Genomic DNA, 19027 nt, shown 5'->3' with positions numbered 1-19027 from the left:
TCGCCAGGAAGGATATCTTGTATTGAGTATCGTGTAGAGAATGAACAACCGAGGAAGATCTTAATCTCATTGGTATATAGCTATACACAAATCATGGCATCATGCACAGTGAAAAGTGAACGAACATCATATGTACGCCAAAACCATCTGCAAAAGAGCGTCATATCGGACATGTCACCAAATAACATCAGTTTTCATTTAACCGCAGCTTCTTTCCGATGAACCGCCGTTTCGCAGGCTTATCGGCTCGCTCTCGGTCGACACTCAACCCTTTAAGAGCATGAAGCAGCATGCCCGAGTCAAAGAAGCCATCTATACGATCATTGTCAGCAAATGCTTGAAAAGGAACAACTTCTCGAGAGACTTACATCCACCCATGCTATCATCCTCGATATCGCCACTGTCCGTAGTTGGCGTGTCCGCGCCCCGTTGCATCAAACCAGAATCGCCGCGGACTAGCCGGCCCCGGCGATTATCGTTTTGGAACCGCTCGGCGAGCATCTCCATCTCGCGTGCCCTGCTTGTGCGAGGGCTGACCGCCTTACGATTGGTGGCGCGGAGCAGCTTCCGAATCTCGTACAAATACGACTCCAGCGTTTGCATCAACCGGGCAGTTTGCCGGTGCTTGGACGAGGCACAGATCGAGATAGAATCGTCTTTGATGATGTAACCGATACCAAATCCATCTGCGGATGTCGGTCCAAAACCAAAGTGCCTCAGACTCGGGTTGCCACAGTTGGATGTTGACAAGATCGTGTTGTTGATTTTGTCCCAGCCGGGATCGCTGAAGATGGCCGGAGTGGGCGGCAGTGTGCGAATACCGCGGTAGCTATAGCCGTTCGAGGACAGGCCGTCCTCGGACATGGAGGACGACGTTTTGGGAGAATCGATGGCCGATCCGTTCTCAACAGGGCTCGAGTATCCGTTGGATCCGCCTTCAACGCTATTGCCCGCTGACGGACTGTCCTCGTCAAATGATCTTTGCCAAACACAGTACAGGGCATACAAGTGGCGATCCTGACCCTGTCCCTTGGAGCATTCCTTGGTGATGGCGCTGTGCTTTTCAGTCGCCTTACGAAGAGCGTTGACCTTCTGCTCTGCAGGGTTGTCGCCCCAAAAGGTCTTCACAAAGTCGACACATTCATTAGTGACCGTTCGGATGGCTTCCGTCCGGCCGTGCAAAAAGAATTTGGTCATTGCCGGCTCGTATGTGTTTTCGACGCGACCATATAGTCCATAATAAGCGGCTTGAAATGCCATCTGCACAAAGGCATCTGGGGAGAAGCCCATCGAGGTGATAAAATTCTTGCCATATCCTTCGAAATCAAGAACAGCGAATTCATGCTGCTGGAGGAGATCGGCAAGATGAGACTCGGCAAATCGCAAGGCAATGCTCAACTCGGGAACCATGTCCCACTCGAGCTTTCGCGGTGTCGTGCTGACATTGCCAAAGCTCCTGGGGTCACGCTTTGAGGGATCAGGGCTGGCAGTTGCCCAGAGCGACGGGGCTTGACCGTTGATTGTTTTAGCAAAACGAAGGATGGTGTCTGTGTACACGTCGCTAGCGAAGCGCAGAACCGTGTGGCCGTCGACACCAGTGTGTTCGAAGTTGATACCAGCACTTCCGTTCTTGCACACAATGATCTGCAGTTTGTCGTACCACCGGTTGGTACAGGTACCAACCTGGACACCTCTGACGACCTCGCTCGTACCACAGAGCATGTTGGCGCAAAGCTGCGACGTATTCTCCGGTTCTGTATCGTCCAGACAAAGAGCAAACAAAGCTGTGTCGACAATGTTTAAGCATTCCGAGTTATTGGACCCCTCGTCCTTGGTTAGGATATCTCTCAGACCCGACCATACTTTCCGATTCTCGGTGCTGAGAACACCAAGGGCACCCTTTGCGGCCTCCTGCACTGGGGTCTGTTCGGCATCGCCAATGATCACCTGCAGATTAACTGCGATATCCTTCTCGCTCATGATCAAGTCGCTGTTATCGTCAAGAACATCAAACCAGTAGAACTGACCCCGGCACAGAACAACGATGTGTTTTGCGTGCGGGTCCTGGCTGATGATACACCCATTTTCCGTGGGTAGACGTGCAGTTCCGAATAGTCGGGAGTACTGGTACATGCATAGTGGTGTTCCTCGGACCGTGTCAGGTGGAAGTTCCTCCCGCCTGACAGCCCGAACAAAGGAGAGAGCAGACACGACGAGAGACGCCGCCCGAGTCACCTGATTGTTCCTGGCAGGGGTGGGGTCATCTTCCAGCAAGAAGAACGGGTTAAGATTCAAGACAACAGCTGTGACCAGGTCAGTTCAGCGATCGACTGCTGTAAGAAGAATGAACAAGTTCTTACGATTGTCATAGTTCAAGTAGGAGTCGTACCCTATGCGGCTGTATGTTAGTGCAGTCGTATACGACGTGTTTCAGGGAATACATACAGAACTGTTCAATGTAACTCGTTTTAGATGAGGCATAATTCTTCAACTTCTCCTGAAGAATAGGACCATCCGTCTTGAGAAATTCCTGAACAGCAGCCTTTGTTTCTTCCTGCTCTCGTGGGGTTTGCAATGCTGATAGTGCTTCTAGGTATTTCTTGCATGTACTCTCAAGGTCGGGAATAGGCAACTTTGGCAAGGAGTCCTGGTTGGCAAATGTCAAGCCCTTTTTCTCACAGGACTGAGCCGGAGCTGATCCGCCATTCACTGATGTTGGATTGGAGGGATTAACCCTAGCATCGACGCTTGGTTGAGACCGGGGGGCTTCCATGGCGCCTCCCAATGGCTTTGGAGCCGTGAAGTAACGGACTGCCATGGACGAGTAAGACATATCGTCAGCTGAGAAAAAAAATTACTCCTTCAAGGGGAAAAACACTAAGCGTAGCGGCAGGCGAGGAAAGTCGGGATGGACAAAAGACGTAAAGCGCTGCGGTAGAAGTAGTGACAATCTTGCAAGCAATAAGATGGCATGGATAATTGCGTACTCGTACTGGGACTTTCGAATGTTCAAAAGTTCACAAAACAAAAAATGACGGAATGTAAGGCGAAAGGGCTAAACTGTTATATGTGTAGAAGAGTATAGAACAAATCCCAGTGTATACGGCCCCCACGGGGGACGCAAGGCCAGAGGTGTGGAGCATGTGCTGGGGTCTCGGGGACGAAAGGAAGAATAGCGTCAGGCAGCGGGAAAAGGGACGCTTACAGTAAATCAGATAGAGGGATAGCCTGCAGCGGTTGCATCAACGACAGTGGATCGCTTTGCACCGGCCTCCGCGTCCGAGGACTTTGATGGTAGTATGCGTCGGGGGAACGGAATGCTTGACGGGTGGTTAGTGTACGGTGGCCAGGTAGCTTAGGTTGCCAAGAGATGCAGGTTCAGAAAGCAAATGAAGCAGACACCGCACAAAAGTAAAATTAAGACGAGCAAAAGGTTTCGTGGAACCACTCTGAAAGCAGTTGAATAATTGCGAAAATTGATTTGCCGACTGACACTCCTCGAGTCCTTGAGCTGACACGATGGCGGGGTGTTGGAAGATTGCCCGTGTGACGTCTGCAGGATAAAGGCATTGATCAGAGGACTGTAGATAGTACTTACCCAACTATAATCCCGGATGAGCAACACGAGGCAATTCAATAAGTCAAGGCGATTATCAAGATGCCGTGTAAGAGCTTATCCGAGACTGGCTCTCGAGGGATGATAGTGAAGTTGCACTGCAGTGATACAGCAAAAATAGATACTGGACCAGGTAGCGAGTCTAGTCGATAATCTAGCTCACAGTAGTCAAGCGTTAGGCTTTAGATAGTTGGACCGTTGGATGAAGGGCTAGTCTCGCGCTGGATCCGATGACGTTTCGGGCGAAGGGAGCGGTGATAAGATGCGTGCCCAATCTCGTCCAGCAATCATTTATCCCCGGTAGTATTCCATCATTCCATGACCTGTGATCGCACTGCAAGTTTGGATGCGGGGAGCTCTCACCTAACTCTAATTGACAGGTCACGTGTTGCTTACTTCCGCGCCCCTGAGGTAACTAGTTATTGCAGGTTTCTTGAACTATACCTATCTACGTCCCAATGAGCTGCGGTTTATCGACGCTTACGAGCTTGAGGGGCATGGAGAAGACGCAGATTGCTGCAGGGTAGGGTGTTGCTTGGTGTTGAGAAAGATCAATTCGCTTCCAGCCATGTCGTACTCTAAGCAAGGCGTTATTTCATGAGATCATACTCCAGCAAACACCCAAAAAATGACAAGCTCAATGATCAAGTCGCTGGCACTGATGTACCAGGAAAAAGAATATTCGAACGGATGATATTCACAATCGAAGAGAAGCAAAGTCACGTTCATTTCCATGTCGTCGCCTGGCTCATGGCCGGGAATGTGGGGACTTGCAGATCTCCCCGGCGAAGCAAGGAGGAGCCTTGGCACAAGACAAAGTCGAAAGTGACCAGCAACACGAAGAAAAAGAGAACGCAAGAAGGTTTGTTCAAGAAGAAGAGAAATTTTGTACGAATGGCTGACAACTTCCAGAAAGTCATCCCGTTCTCGATTGCAATTTGCGATTGTAACTTTCCACATACGGGTAAATCGAGCAGTATCCCATACATCAAACAACCACTTATGATCTTTAGTTCCCTGGAGATGGTCCCATTTGAAGCTCAAACACCCACGGTCCGGGGTCAGAGTGACTTCTTTCGTAACCCCTAATGGAGAAATTGAATGTCATGCAAGGTCCGGCACCTCTCTTATCACAGTCGAGACTAGGAGATCCACGGAATTGGCAGTTTACGCCGAGTAGTAGGCGTGTCCAAGCGGAGCGAGGACGTTGTCACCGTATTCACCCGCAAAGTTGCCTATGTACATGTCAGAACCGACAGACTCCAAGGGATAAAGATTGATCACACTTACCAGGAGGGTAGTAGTTGCAGACGGTGAAGGGCGATGGCTGACTCGAGTCCACGTTGCCGAGGGAATTGCAAACGACAGTAGCGCAGCCGACGGAGACGGAACCCTTCCACACGATCTGCGAGAAATGGCCCCACTTCTCGAAGTAAGTCATGTCAGGGTTGGCCTGACCGTACAGATTATCGTAGTAGCCGAACTCGTCGTTGTACATCAGATTGGTGATCATGACTCCAATCTCGTCAGCCGAAACACCGTATCCGATGTTCTGACCATAGCCACCACCGCCGATGTCACTAAAACGGGTTAGCACACAAGCGCAGTCATTCGTTGGGGGTCTTTGTACTCACGTGTCGTGCTGGTAGACACATCGCGAGGCAAGCTCATAGGCGCTGGACTCGAGGGTGGTGTTCCAGGTCATGGAGCTGGCCGAGTGGTTGCTACGGTGGATATTGTGATTGTACAGGACGGCAGACTGATAAGCATTGGTGCCACTAGCGGCAGGAGCACTAGGAGCGGGGGCAGTGGTAGAGGTCGAAGTAGCAAGGGTGGTGGGTTGCGCAGCCTCAGGAGCCGATGAGGTCCAAGCAGATGTCCAAGCCGATGTCCAAGCAGATGTCCAAGCCGACGTCCAAGCAGAAGCCCCAGGCAATTCCTCCACTACACCAACCGGAGCGGTATTGACAGCCTCAGGGGTCGGGATAGGGGAGGCGGATGAAGCCTCAGTCTCCACAGGAGCAGGGGCAGGGGCAGGGTCGACGCTGGCGACTGTCTGAGTGAGCTGGACCGCCTGGATGGGAGAGTAGGCCGGAGTTGAGGTTGGGGGAGGCTGATAAGGGAGGGTGATGGTCGTTGTGACAGTGACGATGGTCCAATCAGTCACGTAAGACCGTTTGTCGACAGGCTTGGCCAGAGCACCTGCAGCGCAGACAGCGCCGATCAACCACGAGTAACGCATGATTCCGGAGCTGGCTTTTTTTAATTTCCCGAGAGTATGGAGCAATAATTCCCAACAGATCAACTGTGTAACCAAATTACTTCGCCAGGAAGTAAATCGACGAGCGGATTGTGAAGAGAGAAGGTGTGCTTGTCAGTAGGCAGATCGACTGCGGATTGATTTGGAGGAAGACGCTGAAAAGAGTGGCCGAGTATGTACTGTCTGGTAGACGGAGGTATAAACAAAGGAACGACAGCCGTGATGACACTTTTTCTAAAGGAGTGAAGAAAAAGAGCACGCCACAGGCGGAGGATGAAGAAGAGTTGAGCGTGGAGGGTGAGGACCAAAAGAAGGCAGTGGGAGAGATGAGAGGGAAAGAGAGTGCCTGATAATATAGGACGCCTTGGTAGTCCAACTGTAGTGGCCAGCAGCTCCAGCTAGTGAATATTTAGTGAATTGCGCCGTGAAAGGGGAGACCGGAAAGAGAGAATGTAGAAGCAAGAGTGAGAAAGCCTAGCGGGGTGACTCTATCCTCATCAGTGGGGCCAAGAGATCTGGAATAATCAAAGACAAATTAAATTCGTGATTAAAGGCATTAGAGAGTCAAGACTAACATGGCCCGGAGCGGGGACTCCCAAGGATATAATAACTTCAGGGGTGGATGGTGGTGGTACTTGATACAAGTGACCATCGCAGCCAGATCCAGAACTCGATTGATTGTTTGATGTTTCTCTCTCCTTCTTTTGTCTTTTTTTTCTTTCTCTTTTCTTTCAGAACAGCGCAATTGCTGGGAATAAATGCCGCCTGACATGTTTACCTACCATCCACATACCAAGCAGCGTTTGGGCCCTGGTCTGTCCCTTGGTAACCTAGCATTCCGCGGCGTCGATGGAGTATGCGACAGCCACAACAGAAATTTCTTTATCTAGTGTTCATGGACAGGACCTTGAACCATGGGTTTGTCCTCTCATTTGTCTATTCATTACTATTATTGTCATCTTTGTTGTAGACTGGCTCGTCATGCTCGGAATGGTAAAATCAAGCAGAATAGATGGAGCATTAATTTCTTGACGGTTGAGAAACTCCCAGACCCCCTGACCATCACTAAACCATTCTCAGACTGCACGAGCCGCCCGTTTCAGGCACCGAGAGCCCTGAACCAATAATCTCGTTCAGCGATACCTTTGCGCCTCTGATCTCCGTCCAAGTTGAACTTTGATTATATTACCTACGCGACCTAACTCTCTATGATACATGTTACAATTGTGTGCGACATTGAGTTATGCTGGTGATGACAACATCTGTAGACGACTAATCAGAACTTCTGGAAAGACATATCAGCTCGAGTATAATCTGTAACACGATGTAGCAGGCCTTGACGCAAAACAGGTGACCATCACCTTAACCAGTGTCATTCTCTCCATAGCAAGCATACACAATCTGGATTAATTAACACTTCGGCAAGATGTCATGTAATTTCCACTTAATATCAGTCCCACCGTGCCACTAATGACTCAAAATTAAGCAGGATTCATTTTCCTCATTCCAGCCCAACCACTGCGCATCGACGCAATATACTCCATACAAACGGCATCGGTACTCGCCAGGGGTTGTGATCACTGACACATCTCCGTAGTCAATAATGATCAGCCGTCAAAACTTGGCACCCTGACCGTCCCCCGTAGACAAAGCCACCGGCGCCACGCTAATGTTTCACCCTTTGGTCCCTCGGAGATTTGGCCCATTTTCCATTACGATGCACTGGACTAATTCTGAGGCTATTAGGCTACATCACTGATCGACTTTCTACAGCGGATATAGACTCCCCCTGTAGTCAAGTAGTTAATATTCGACAGTAACAAAGTCCAGAACATTTCGCCATGTTCTTTTCTGGACCTTGCGGGTCTGGATTGCTGTCGTGACTCGTGACTCGTGTGCACGTCGCATCGTCTGCCTTGGCCGGTGGCATTTCCAAGCCGAGACATGGCGGTAGCAGATGCGAAGCTAGCCATCAGGATCAGATCATCAGAATCCCTTGGTTTGACACATTGACATTGACAGTACACAGATCTGATAAGCCTGTTGTGCCTTCTGAGTCCTCTGGTAGCTCCCCATTCCGCGCCTCGGCGTCATTGCCAATGAAGCGAGATTGCAGGCGTGAGGTGACGTCCCATTTGTCATCTGCCACTTCATTACCGAGTAGTTAATAGATTCGAGGTTAAGGGACGGACGCGATAGATTAATCAAAAGGGATTTAAATGCTTACACATGTTTAAATGTGTCATCGAATTTTTTCGCCGAGGACGAGATATATATTTCAGTCTGCAAGGTTCAAGCCTGATGTCATGCCATATTACATTCCACAAAGGCTTAGATAAACAACGACAGTAAACTGTAGATGTCAGCGATGTCAGCAACAAAATTATAGTAGAGCTACAGCAATTATCATTACTCGAGGCTGTCAAGAGTTATCTCCAGTTTTGCTTCCAATGAAAGTGATTTACACTTTTCAAGGACCTGCACTCACAGATCATGTACGCACAAAAGCTTGCGGTGAGTTCAAATACTACACCCTGCACCTGAAACAAGATTCGTCCAGCCCTGTCCGCAGCGTTTGAGATGCGATCCGATTGCGATTCCGTCGGGCCAACTAGCTATCTGCAGGGTCGTCGTACGATGCCCTTCCCCATGCGCCTGGACCGCCACGAAAGCCCTTCGTTTCAGAATGAGCGCTTGCTGAGCTGCTAATATGATACATGTCTTAGCTGTAATGGTCGATCCTTAGTTGTCGGGCCAGATTTAATTGGCCAACACGATCTTCATCTCTTGTTGATTGTGAGAGGATACTCTGGTAGAATAGTACTGGCGATAAAGCTAAGATTTTTTAGATTGATTGTTGCTGTAACTTCTAGCAAGCCACGGAATGTGACCCGCATAGAGTACGTTTACCCCTTATTCAAAGTTCAAAAGAATCAGGAAAACCTTGGAACACCAAGCTGACTAAGAAAAGCAAAATCGAAGATTAACTCTATCAGCACTTTTAGACGTCAACCATCGTGCATCTGCCGCTCTCGCAGACCATTAAATAATTCTTCGCCGGCTCCGATGGCTTGAGCTCTTTGAATAGTGGGTTTCGAGTCCTAAGCCAGAAAGATTGGTTGCCAACAAAGTCACCAAGATGGGATGGCCTGATGTCGACTAGTGATGTGACCGTAGCCGACGTGACCATCGTCGACCCAGCCTCGCTCCGGATCTTTTTGATAATCATATCCCGTACAGACACAGGCTCGTCTGGCTTGTTGATGAGTCTACCAGACCCTTCTGAAGTGACGCTCTGAGGGAAATTTGCAGTGCAGAAGACCCCCGTTACGCTCCGTGTTGTCGTCTGGAGTCCGACAATGACATCAAGAAGGCCAACGAACAGGAAAGGATGCTGCAGGATCTCCACGGAGAAGGAGTGGCATGTCTGGCGGGCCAGAGTACGGTACTCTTCTTCCTCTAACAGTGCCGAGAGACGGAGCAGGTTACGAGCGATGACTCCATTGATGGATGGTGTAGCGGACTCGGTTCCAGTTTTCAGACGAAGAAGCGGACCAGGCATGCCCGGTGTCATGGTGGAAGGTGTGCTGTAGTAACCCGCTGGCGTCGAGCCTACGTAGGCAAGGAAGTTATCGTTGAGATATCCTGCTTCCGTCAGTATAGTTCAACCAAATCAGCCGCTATCAGGGAACATACTCTGCAGCTGCTCTGCATATTGTAGATAACTGTCGTCGTAAGTAGCTTCATACATATCCAACAGACCGTGGATAAGATAAGCGTAGTCGTCTGCAAAGCCAGGTGTTTCTCCCCTGCTACCATCACGATAGATACGCCACAGCTGGCCCGTCGCCTTCTCAAACAAGTTCTCCTTGATGAAATTGATCGCTCGTGCTGCTGCCTCGCGACACTGCACAGCTTTTGAGCTTTCGATCTCTTCGAACAAGGCACTGCATTTGGCGAGCGCGCCGATGGCAAGCCCATTCCAAGCCACAATAACCTTGTCATCCAAATCAGGACGTACCCGTGTCGTCTCACGGTATTCACGTAGTTTCTGTTTTGCCGACTTGATGATCTTCACGACCTCCTCCTCGCTCAACCCGAATTCTCTTGCGAGCTTGCTCGGAGTGACCTTGATGGAAAGCACGTTTTGATTCATGAATTCGTCGTGCGGATCGTGTTCGGGGGAAATGTTACCATCAGGAAGCACTCCCCAGTGTCGGGCACAGACACCAGCATCTCGCTGGCCGAGAACTTGCGTGAGTTCCTTCAAAGTCCAGACATAGAATGCACCTTCGCGCTTTTCCGTGTCGTTAGGCGTTGGCAGACTGTCTGCGTCCTCGGATGAGTGAAAAGCACCCACAGGCGACTGAATTGGGGCGGTGGTGAGATAGGTGGCAAGGTCATATACGGCACCCAAGAGTTCAGGGTTATGCGTGATTTTGAACGCGTCGACGTATACATCCAGAAGCTGAGCCTGGTCGTAAAGCATCTTTTCAAAATGGGGTAGACTCCAATCCGCGGTCACGCTGTATCGCGCGAAACCATGGCCGATGTGATCCCTGATTCCTCCGCGCGCCATGCTAATCAGCGTGCTCACTGCCATGGCAGCTGCCTTGTCACACTCCTCTTGTCCTACAATGTCCGACACGGCGCTTGGGTACGTCTTCAGGCGCAGGAGGAAGCTTAAGTTGGCAGGCGTGGGAAACTTGGGCGCCCGGGAAAAGCCTCCGTTTACAGTATCATATCGCGAAGCGAAGTGCTGATAGGCCTCCTCCAGAAGCTCGATGTCCAAATCCTCATCCGCCTGCCGATCGCCTTGTTGGGCGTGTGTTCCTTCCTCGGCGAACTCCCTCAGTTGTCGCGTGATCTCTTTCGCACTATCGAGGCATCGCTGCTGCTGAGTCTTCCACACATCTCGCAGTTTCTCCAGGATATCCACAAATCCGACTGTGTCCTGTCTGGAGAGTGTTGATGAGTTCGGGCCAGGCCAGTAGGTGCCACCAAACACAGGCTCAAGATTTGGTGTCAGAAATACACTCAAAGGCCAGCCGCCAGAGCCGGTGGTAGCTTGGACGTAATTCATATAAACGTCGTCGATATCAGGTCTCTCTTCTCTGTCGACTTTGATCGGAATGAAGGATTCGTTCAGTAACGAGGCTACTTCTTGCGACATGAACGACTCCTTCTCCATGACATGGCACCCTGGATCACATTATTTTCTTAGCATTACCAACTCTACAACGTGCATACAAGGGGAACGCACAGTGACACGCTGAATAACCGATGCTCAAAAAGATGAGTCGGTTATACCGTCTGGCTAATTCGATGGCCTCTGCATCCCATAATTGCCAGGCGACCGGATTGTTCATGTGAGCTCTGACCTGATGAAGAGATTAGAATCGGCAACTTGAATTGTCTGCAGTACGCGCGTCTCACGTAAGGTGACCTGCTATCCCGCAGCCTATTGACAAGCTTCGGCTCATGGTCCGCACTGCCCAGGTGTGTCTGAGGATGCATGGCTGCTGTTGTCGCCATCTTGCATAATCAGGAGGTGATTGTGTAGCGAGCTGTCGGCAACAAGTTGGAAATTGTCGTACAAGAATACGATGAAGGGAGGGGGTGCCCACTGATAAGATACGGCGACTTTTCGGCTCAAGCCACACGAGGAAGCTCTGATCAGATTATCCGAGAACAGACAGAGCGACAGGGATCCGTTGAACCGCCAATCCTACACGAGTATAGCAATAAGAATGGACCTCTAGTGAACAAGAGTTGGGCTCTGGGGGAGGAGAGTACGTGCTACGGGCATTAGTCTGTCCCGCATCCGGGAGATCATCGTCGGAGTGCGTCATTTATGCATCAAGCTATCACGTGACGCCCCGACACTTCGATGTCCATCGATGGAGTTAATCACCGTCGCTAGCAAGTAGACAAGATGGGGAATAGTAGATAGCTGGCATTATGTACTGTAACATGTGTCTGTTAATGTCGCTCCAGGTATATGACAACAGTATCTGGTATGACCCTGCCCTAAACGCTATTAATCCTCATTCATCAACTCCGCCAATTCCCGCTCTTCTTCCTCGGTTAGCATCGATTCGGGGTTGTGCTCCGATTCCTCCTCCTCAGCCTTAGATCTCTTGGCCTTTTCCACTGCCGTTCGTAGGTCGTCAGGTCTCAAAGACCATTGGCGAATGGTAGCATCAATGCTGACGCTGACGACGGTAGACCCTATGAGAACGAGCCCCGTAACCTCTTCGAAGTGTCCGGAAAATGTATGATAAAGTTGACCAGTCTGTGAATTATAGAGGTTAGTGATAGAGGACAGGTCGCTCTTCCATGGACATTGACTGACCGAGCGATTCCATACTCGAACTTCCTCGTCCCGGCATGCGGTGATGACCCAACCACCTTGCTCGTAGACTACAACATCTCGAACAAAATCCGGATGACTCAGCGTCAGGTTCGCTTTCCAACCATCCTCTCTGACGAGACACTTTGCTGTCTTATCGGCCGAAGCCGTCCATAGATCTCCATCGTTGTCGAAGAACAACTTGTATACGCTTGTGTCATGCGCCAAAAGAGGATCCATGGCGGTGAGATCTTGACTACCGGAGGTAATGTCAAAGCAACGAATTTCTCGATCGCTGCCAGCACTAAATACAACAAGTGACTTGCTCTCCGGGTCGAGGGAAGTCGGATCCATGATCAAGTCCTGGACACCCTTGGCGTGGCCCTTGAGCGTATAAAGGCGCTTTCGGCTGGCGATGTCGAAAACTAATATTTGCGCATCCGCGCCTCCTGAAATCAGAAGATCTTGCCCACGCAGGCTTGAGCTGATGACCGATCTTACGAAGTCGGTGTGGCCTTCATATCGGTGTTGCGGCTGTCCTGAGGCCACATCCCAGCTCCAAATGGTCTTATCCCAGCAACCGGCAAACAACAGCTTGCCATTGGGACTGAAGCAGATGCTCGTCACTGGGGCAGTCGGGCCCTTGAAAAGGGCAGCAGTCTCACCTGTCTGCGACAATAGCAAAAGGAAGTGAAAGATTGATTTAGTTACGAGTACCAGTGAGGCATCCAGCAAAAAGGATACCATGCACCTACTTCTAATATGATCTTCCGGACAGTTCCAGTACTCAGCGCAACAAATACAGCACCTGGGTTCACAGGATCTGCTGCAATGGCCAATATCTTACTCTGCAACTTGATGGGGCTCCCATCTGTGTTCCGAGATTTAGCGTCTTTTCGCTTCTGCTCTTCCAAGGCAGCCCTGCAAAATTAGGAGGCACAATTAGTTAGTGAGAGGGAGCAACACAGAGCAACCCGGTAGTAATCATCACGAACGAGGTTTGAAAGAAGTCGTCCCGATGCGTAGAACGCGACATGATGAATATAAATGGTAGCCAGATATTAAATTCTATTCAACGAATTATAAAGTATTTTCTCGTTCAGTGTAGCCGTAGGTCGCATTGGCGGTGGGACTTGGATCCTGAGCATCCCGCAGAAAAGAGCAAAAGAGACGAAGGACCTGCTCACTAAGCTCCTGTGGTTCGCCGTAGTTCAGAGCTTTCCCACCACAAAAACACGGTAGCCGGTCTCAACCCTTTTCCCTTCTCCTCTCTTCTCTCTCTCGCTTCGCTCGCTTACTTTCCGTCTCTTTCTCGCAGCTATAAATTCTGATCGAATTTCTTTTCTTTTCCTCTCTCCTCTTCCCTCTCTTCCCTCCGTCCCCTTTTCTGGCGCGGTTGTCCGCGCAAACCCTGTCCAGCATGGATATGAACCATCTCATAGGGTCAGTCTTTAATGCCTACACTGGTCTGAACCGGGGTTTGTGCGGCTTGTAGACTGGAGTTAACACCTAGCAGTCAGCGTTTCAACCTGATCTCCAAGAGTGACATTCGGTATGATGACCCTCCATGTGAACCGACTCGCTTGCTCGACCATTTGACTAACTTGCTTATCCCTAGTTACGTTGGTACTTTACATGAGATCAACCCTGAGGCCTCGACAATAGCCCTTGAAAATGTCGTCTCTTTTGGAACAGAAGGCAGACGAGGCAATCCGGCTGAGGAGATCCCTCCATCTGCCAGTGTCTATGAATACATTGTCTTCCGTGGGAGTGATGTAAAGGACATTAGCGTAGCCGAGGAGAAGGAGAATGCACAGCCTGAACCTCCTCAGGTGCCAGACGATCCCGCTATCCTAGGGGTAAGTTCAACCGGACCTTTGATTTCTTTCCCCTTCCCTTCATTTCCTGCGTGCAAGTCGCTCGACTTGACACGGTCGGGTTGGTTGATCAGGTGATGAAATATTTCGGATGTAAACTCACAGACCTGTTCTGAATGCGCAAAACCGTGTAGAGATTTCCGTTGCCTTCCTTCTGATGATCAACAAAAACCATGCAATGTGTTCTTTCTTTGTTACAGACATGCCTGTTGCAACTTGGACAATTTGCTGACTTGAATGAAACAGAGCATGTCTCGCCCAGGACCCGCCCCTCAAGGACCTTCTCAATCTCAACCACCACAGCAGTCTCAAGTTCCTCGTCCCAATCCCCCTGGATATCCTCAGCAGCCACAATTCCCAGGCTTCTACCCACCTTATGGACAACGCTTTGGCGCTCCTGGCTTCCCACCTGGACCTGGATTTCCGAACATGCCGTATGGTGCTCCGCCGGGATGGTACCCTCCTCCTGGTCAGGGATTTCCTCCAGGACCAGGACAATTTCCTCCTCAGATGCCTATTACTGCCCCTGGACCACACCAAACCCCCCCTCCCCAGAATCGAGCTGGAGCACCGGGCGCGGGTCCTGTAAATGTACCCAAGCCCACATCGGAGCTCCCGGTTGGTGACCGGCAGACGAGTAAGCCCGCTAGCCGGAACGCCACACCTGCCCCTGCTCCATCTGCACAGAATCCTCCTCCACCCCCCGTCGAGTCTAAGCCTTCCGTAACAGAAGCCGTAAAGGCCTCTACTTCTCAAAGTGCGCAAACAGCTGCTCTGGGAGCTGGTCCTGGAACACCATCCAAGGTACCTCCCACTGGACCTAAGGGCGGTCGTGTTCAGCCAGCGATTCCTATCACCAACCTACCTAAGCCGCCTATTCCGGCTGTAGCCAATCCTCCTCTTGCTAGTGTTCCTGGAAATAATGTGTCACAAGGACCTGCGTTGTCCGCTATCACGGAGGCTACGCGTGCCGCAACTGCTGCGGTTGCTGCCGCCATGGCCAAGCTGCCACAGCCTAATGCTCAGAAACAGTCCGTGCAGGATGCAGCTGTTGACGCCGTGACCAAGCAGATGGGTGAATTGAAGACGCACGAAGGCGGCCGTCCTCCACGCGGTGGACATCGTGGTGGACGTAGTGGTCATCGCGGTCATTACCAGGGACCAGCCAAGAAGGTTGAAGTTCCTGACACTGACTATGACTTTGAAAGTGCCAATGCCAAGTTCAACAAGCAAGATCTGGTCAAAGAAGCCATTGCCACCGGCTCTCCTGTGACCGAGGCCGAAACACACGTCGAGAACAGTGAGGTCGAAGCTGTTGATCCCACTCATCATGCGACGTCCACCAGTGCCTCTGCTTACAACAAATCTACGTCATTCTTCGACAACATCTCCAGCGAGGCTCGCGACCGCGAGGAACGCTCCGGAGGTCGACCTGGCGGTCGTGAGTGGCGCGGCGAAGAAGAGAAACGGAACATTGAGACCTTCGGCCAGGGTAGCGTTGATGGCTATCGCGGTCATTACAGAGGCCGTGGCAGAGGCAGAGGCTACAGTGGCCGTGGTCGTGGTGGCTATGGCCGCGGCTACAACACTCGAGGCCGTGGTAACTATCGGGGACGCAGCAACTCGCAGTCTACCGGGGTGCCTGCACCGATCTAATAACCGTCTCATTCTTTTGAGATTCCTTGATGCTGTTCGATTAGCGATTTTACTCACCGGCTTCTGTTGTTTTTGATGAATCTCGGCGTCTGGATGGTCGCATCCTACGAAATAGTTGACATCAATCAAGCTCCTATGCTGCGATTGGGATTAGTACGAATCACGGCGGGCTTGGTGAGCGTTGTGTTGTTTTGATATGGTTTCCGTTCACGGCGTTTATCTATTTTACCACTTGCATGGCCTTGGTGACCGCACAGACGGTGATGATGAACAGTTTATTTCCCTTTACCTGTCAGGACGAGTAGTCTGCTCTTCGTCCTGGATCTGGCTGATGTGTTGATGCCCTGCCTGTTGAAGGCTTTATCTCCATGTGGCTGTCGACTGCAGGCACACCTGACTTATGTACCATATTCGAGAAGATATCATTCTGAATGAAAATCACAAAAAAGGGCCGTCGAGCCTAGCCCAATATGCCTTGTCTTACAGCTTGTAATATCCATTTACTCTCTAGTAGATCGTCGATGACTGGGTCGGCCGAAGATACAGGACTTAGCCTCGGCTCAAAACGTGCGGAGAACCGCCACATTTACTTATGTTGTGCGGAGCCGCTTTCGGCATCTGGGTGTTGTATGTTGAACATTGAAGACGAGCTTCACTGGGGGAAGTCCGACTCTTCTCCCCTTGCTGCAGCTGTTGATTCGTTCTTTCGATAGTCCAAGCAGGGTCGATGCTGAAGTGCCTAGTATGAAGTGGATGATCGTCCCTTAACCTCCGCATTCCAAGGTCAATGCCCACACTCTGTCCTGTTCACCTCGGCCAAACAAGCTTTCTGCTCTCTCATTCTGGATGCATGGACACTGGGTAGATCAGACTATTACACTGTTCCCCCGCACTATGGATGATGGTCGATATAAGGAGTGGAGGAGAAAAAATGGGGTTCCCCTTCGTCACCCCCACCGTCCCACGGCTACAGCTAGAAACCCATTTCTCAGCCTGAACAAAACAGTCGACAAGCATTATCCACCTTCCCGTTTGCAAAACCACTAAATACCGAGGATCATCTCGGTTCCAGTTCTCTTCTTGTCCACAACTGTGTCAATGAACTAGGCTCCCCACCGACACTGTAGCACACGGATCGCTCGTCTCACGTACTATATAAACAAGGACTCCTCGTCACCATGGTCACCTCGGATCGACTCAAGAAAGTCGCCGATACTTTGTCCTCAAACCCTATCTCCGCCTCGGTGTTGCCTGATACAATGTCTTCTCGAGTGCAGGCGCCTGACCGGATCCCCTGGGATCCTACTTGCACCCTTTTCCCTTCTCGCAAGGAGTTGCCCACGCTCACCGGCGCTCCAGAAGGCGCGGCTTGGGTGTGGGGTGAAGATGATTCGGTGAGTCAACCGACTCTTCGGAGAAGTTGTAGTCAGGCTGATGTGATGTGCGTAGCTTGGGAGATTGAATCTGCTTACTCCGGAGCGGGTGAAGGCTGCCGCGGCGGAGATTCAGACGGGGGAAATGGTTCGGCTTGAGTGAGACATCATCCCTAGATGATTGAGTGAGATAACTAACGCGAGGTAGTCTCCCGTTGAATGTTCCCGAGACGCCGGCTTTTGGACGGGAGGCTTTTCAGCATAAAATCAAGTTACTGGTCGAGGGCGTGGCGTACGATGATACGTATACGTTGAACACACAGAGCGGTACGCAATGGGATGGGTTCAGACATGTAAGGCTGCAAGAAGGTCTCTGCTGTTGTCTGAGATGTAGTGTTACTGAAAGCTCACAGTTCTCACATATCGATTCTCAAACCTTCTACAATGGCGTATGTGTCACTTGCGCCCCATCCCCTCCGTCAGTCACACTAAACGAGACACAGACCAAACCGTCCGACATCGTTGGCGACAATGCAAACCTCCGCTGCAGCATCCACCACTGGGCTGTCCATGGTATTGCCGGCCGCGGCATCCTGCTCGACTATCGCCATTATGCGAAAACCCACAACATCGACTATGACCCGTATACAGCGCATCCCATCTCCTTTGACGACCTTAAAGCCTGCGCCACGTACCAGGGCATCGATCTCCGTCCGGAGTCGCAGGGTGGGGACATCAAAGTAGGAGACATCCTCATGGTTCGCTCCGGGTTCGTAGAGCGGTACGACCAGCTGACTCCAGCGGAGCGCACGGCGGCGGCCCAGCGCGCACACGACGATCTCAAGTGGGCGGGTTTGAAGCAAGAAGAGGCGGTACTGGACTGGCTTCATGACTGCTACTTTGCCGCGGTTGCAGGAGACTCGCCCACGTTCGAGTGCTGGCCACCGATCGATGGGAACTACATGCACCAGAGCATTCTGGCGTTGTGGGGGATGCCATTGGGTGAGATGTGGGATTTGGAGAAGTTGGCGACTAAGTGCCGGGAAAGGAAGAAATGGACATTCTTCATGACGAGCGCTCCGGCTAATGTTGCTGGTATGTGTTGCCTTCGACCGATGTGGTGTTGAATGATTGCTAACTGTAATTTAGGTGGTGTTGGATCTCATGCAAACGCTACGGCTATTCTGTAGAGCTAAGCTGCATGTATGGATTATCCTTTGTATCAGCGACTCGATTAGCAATATCTCATGGTTGAATACCACTCCTTCTGCTTGAAGAGACATTCACGTAGGTGCCATTCTAGACAAGGTCCGACAATGTGCACATCGGACAGCGTAGATCGTCTTGGAGCAACGTCTAAAAGGATTACCATCCCTTCTATAATGCGCTAATGTCTATCTAGACTGAGCGAGTGATGTATACCTCTTGAACCCTCTTCCAAGAACCGGTACATGTACTCCAGGAGTGGAGAACAACAACAACAACCAGAGCAGTCGGGACTCAAACAAACATTTTCATCAATCCATAATAGAATATTAATAATGCACCAGCGATGATATCAGACCCAGACATCATCGATCACACGCCCTGCGGATGCGGGGGCGAGTCGCGGGGCGGATACAAAAATATGCGGATCGAGCCACGGTTCACAGAAAAGAGCTTATCCTTTAGATAGGAAGAACCTCACATCAGTCCGACTCGAAGATATCAGCTGCTGAACGCGGATAGAAACGGCGATCCTGACTCTCTTCTGATCTACCAAGCCCGCTGCGGATAGTGCACCAGTCTGCGGCCCGCACATAGTACTGCGGTTCGCGGCGGCCGAACGATGTATAAGACCTGGTCACTAGATCTTTCCAAGTGAAACTCCAAACGTGCAACAAAATACTCAAC

At 50.8% G+C, this 19027-nt stretch overlaps 6 protein-coding genes across 6 annotated transcripts; 2 read left to right on the top strand and 4 right to left on the bottom strand.

Moving 5' to 3' along the window:
- Positions 1 to 187: 187 nt before the first annotated feature.
- ALT_8036 (choline/carnitine O-acyltransferase) lies at positions 188 to 2773 on the bottom strand (the record flags this gene model as incomplete). The annotated part of the gene is made up of 4 exons (XM_033555935.2): positions 188 to 312; positions 369 to 2303; positions 2361 to 2390; positions 2446 to 2773. The coding sequence occupies 4 exons, from the start codon at positions 2771 to 2773 to the stop codon at positions 188 to 190; spliced, it is 2418 nt and encodes an 805-aa protein (XP_033411826.2).
- A 2010-nt stretch (positions 2774 to 4783) lies between these two features.
- ALT_8035 (fruiting body protein SC14) lies at positions 4784 to 5858 on the bottom strand (the record flags this gene model as incomplete). The annotated part of the gene is made up of 3 exons (XM_033555934.1): positions 4784 to 4851; positions 4907 to 5196; positions 5251 to 5858. 3 exons carry the CDS (start codon positions 5856 to 5858, stop codon positions 4784 to 4786), a joined length of 966 nt encoding a protein of 321 aa, XP_033411825.1.
- A 3019-nt stretch (positions 5859 to 8877) lies between these two features.
- On the bottom strand, positions 8878 to 11411 carry ALT_8034 (thioredoxin domain-containing protein; the record flags this gene model as incomplete). The annotated part of the gene is made up of 4 exons (XM_033555933.2): positions 8878 to 9521; positions 9573 to 11078; positions 11140 to 11257; positions 11313 to 11411. The coding sequence occupies 4 exons, from the start codon at positions 11409 to 11411 to the stop codon at positions 8878 to 8880; spliced, it is 2367 nt and encodes a 788-aa protein (XP_033411824.1).
- A 505-nt stretch (positions 11412 to 11916) lies between these two features.
- Positions 11917 to 13264, bottom strand: ALT_8033 (WD40 repeat domain-containing protein; the record flags this gene model as incomplete). The annotated part of the gene is made up of 4 exons (XM_033555932.1): positions 11917 to 12171; positions 12232 to 12897; positions 12984 to 13149; positions 13224 to 13264. 4 exons carry the CDS (start codon positions 13262 to 13264, stop codon positions 11917 to 11919), a joined length of 1128 nt encoding a protein of 375 aa, XP_033411823.1.
- A 384-nt stretch (positions 13265 to 13648) lies between these two features.
- ALT_8032 (LSM14 family protein) lies at positions 13649 to 15761 on the top strand (the record flags this gene model as incomplete). Its single annotated transcript, XM_089600359.1, has 4 exons — positions 13649 to 13671; positions 13724 to 13780; positions 13847 to 14087; positions 14352 to 15761. 4 exons carry the CDS (start codon positions 13649 to 13651, stop codon positions 15759 to 15761), a joined length of 1731 nt encoding a protein of 576 aa, XP_089455252.1.
- Positions 15762 to 16939: 1178 nt separating this feature from the next.
- On the top strand, positions 16940 to 18324 carry ALT_8031 (uncharacterized protein; the record flags this gene model as incomplete). Its single annotated transcript, XM_033555930.2, has 6 exons — positions 16940 to 17155; positions 17211 to 17293; positions 17343 to 17487; positions 17548 to 17583; positions 17638 to 18229; positions 18284 to 18324. The coding sequence occupies 6 exons, from the start codon at positions 16940 to 16942 to the stop codon at positions 18322 to 18324; spliced, it is 1113 nt and encodes a 370-aa protein (XP_033411821.1).
- Between the last annotated feature and the right edge of the window lie 703 nt (positions 18325 to 19027).

This window comes from Aspergillus lentulus (genome assembly GCF_001445615.1).
Source record: "Aspergillus lentulus DNA, contig: Alt16, strain: IFM 54703, whole genome shotgun sequence".
In the NCBI taxonomy this organism is placed as follows: domain Eukaryota; kingdom Fungi; phylum Ascomycota; class Eurotiomycetes; order Eurotiales; family Aspergillaceae; genus Aspergillus; species Aspergillus lentulus.
This window is presented reverse-complemented; position numbering and strand designations above follow the sequence as displayed.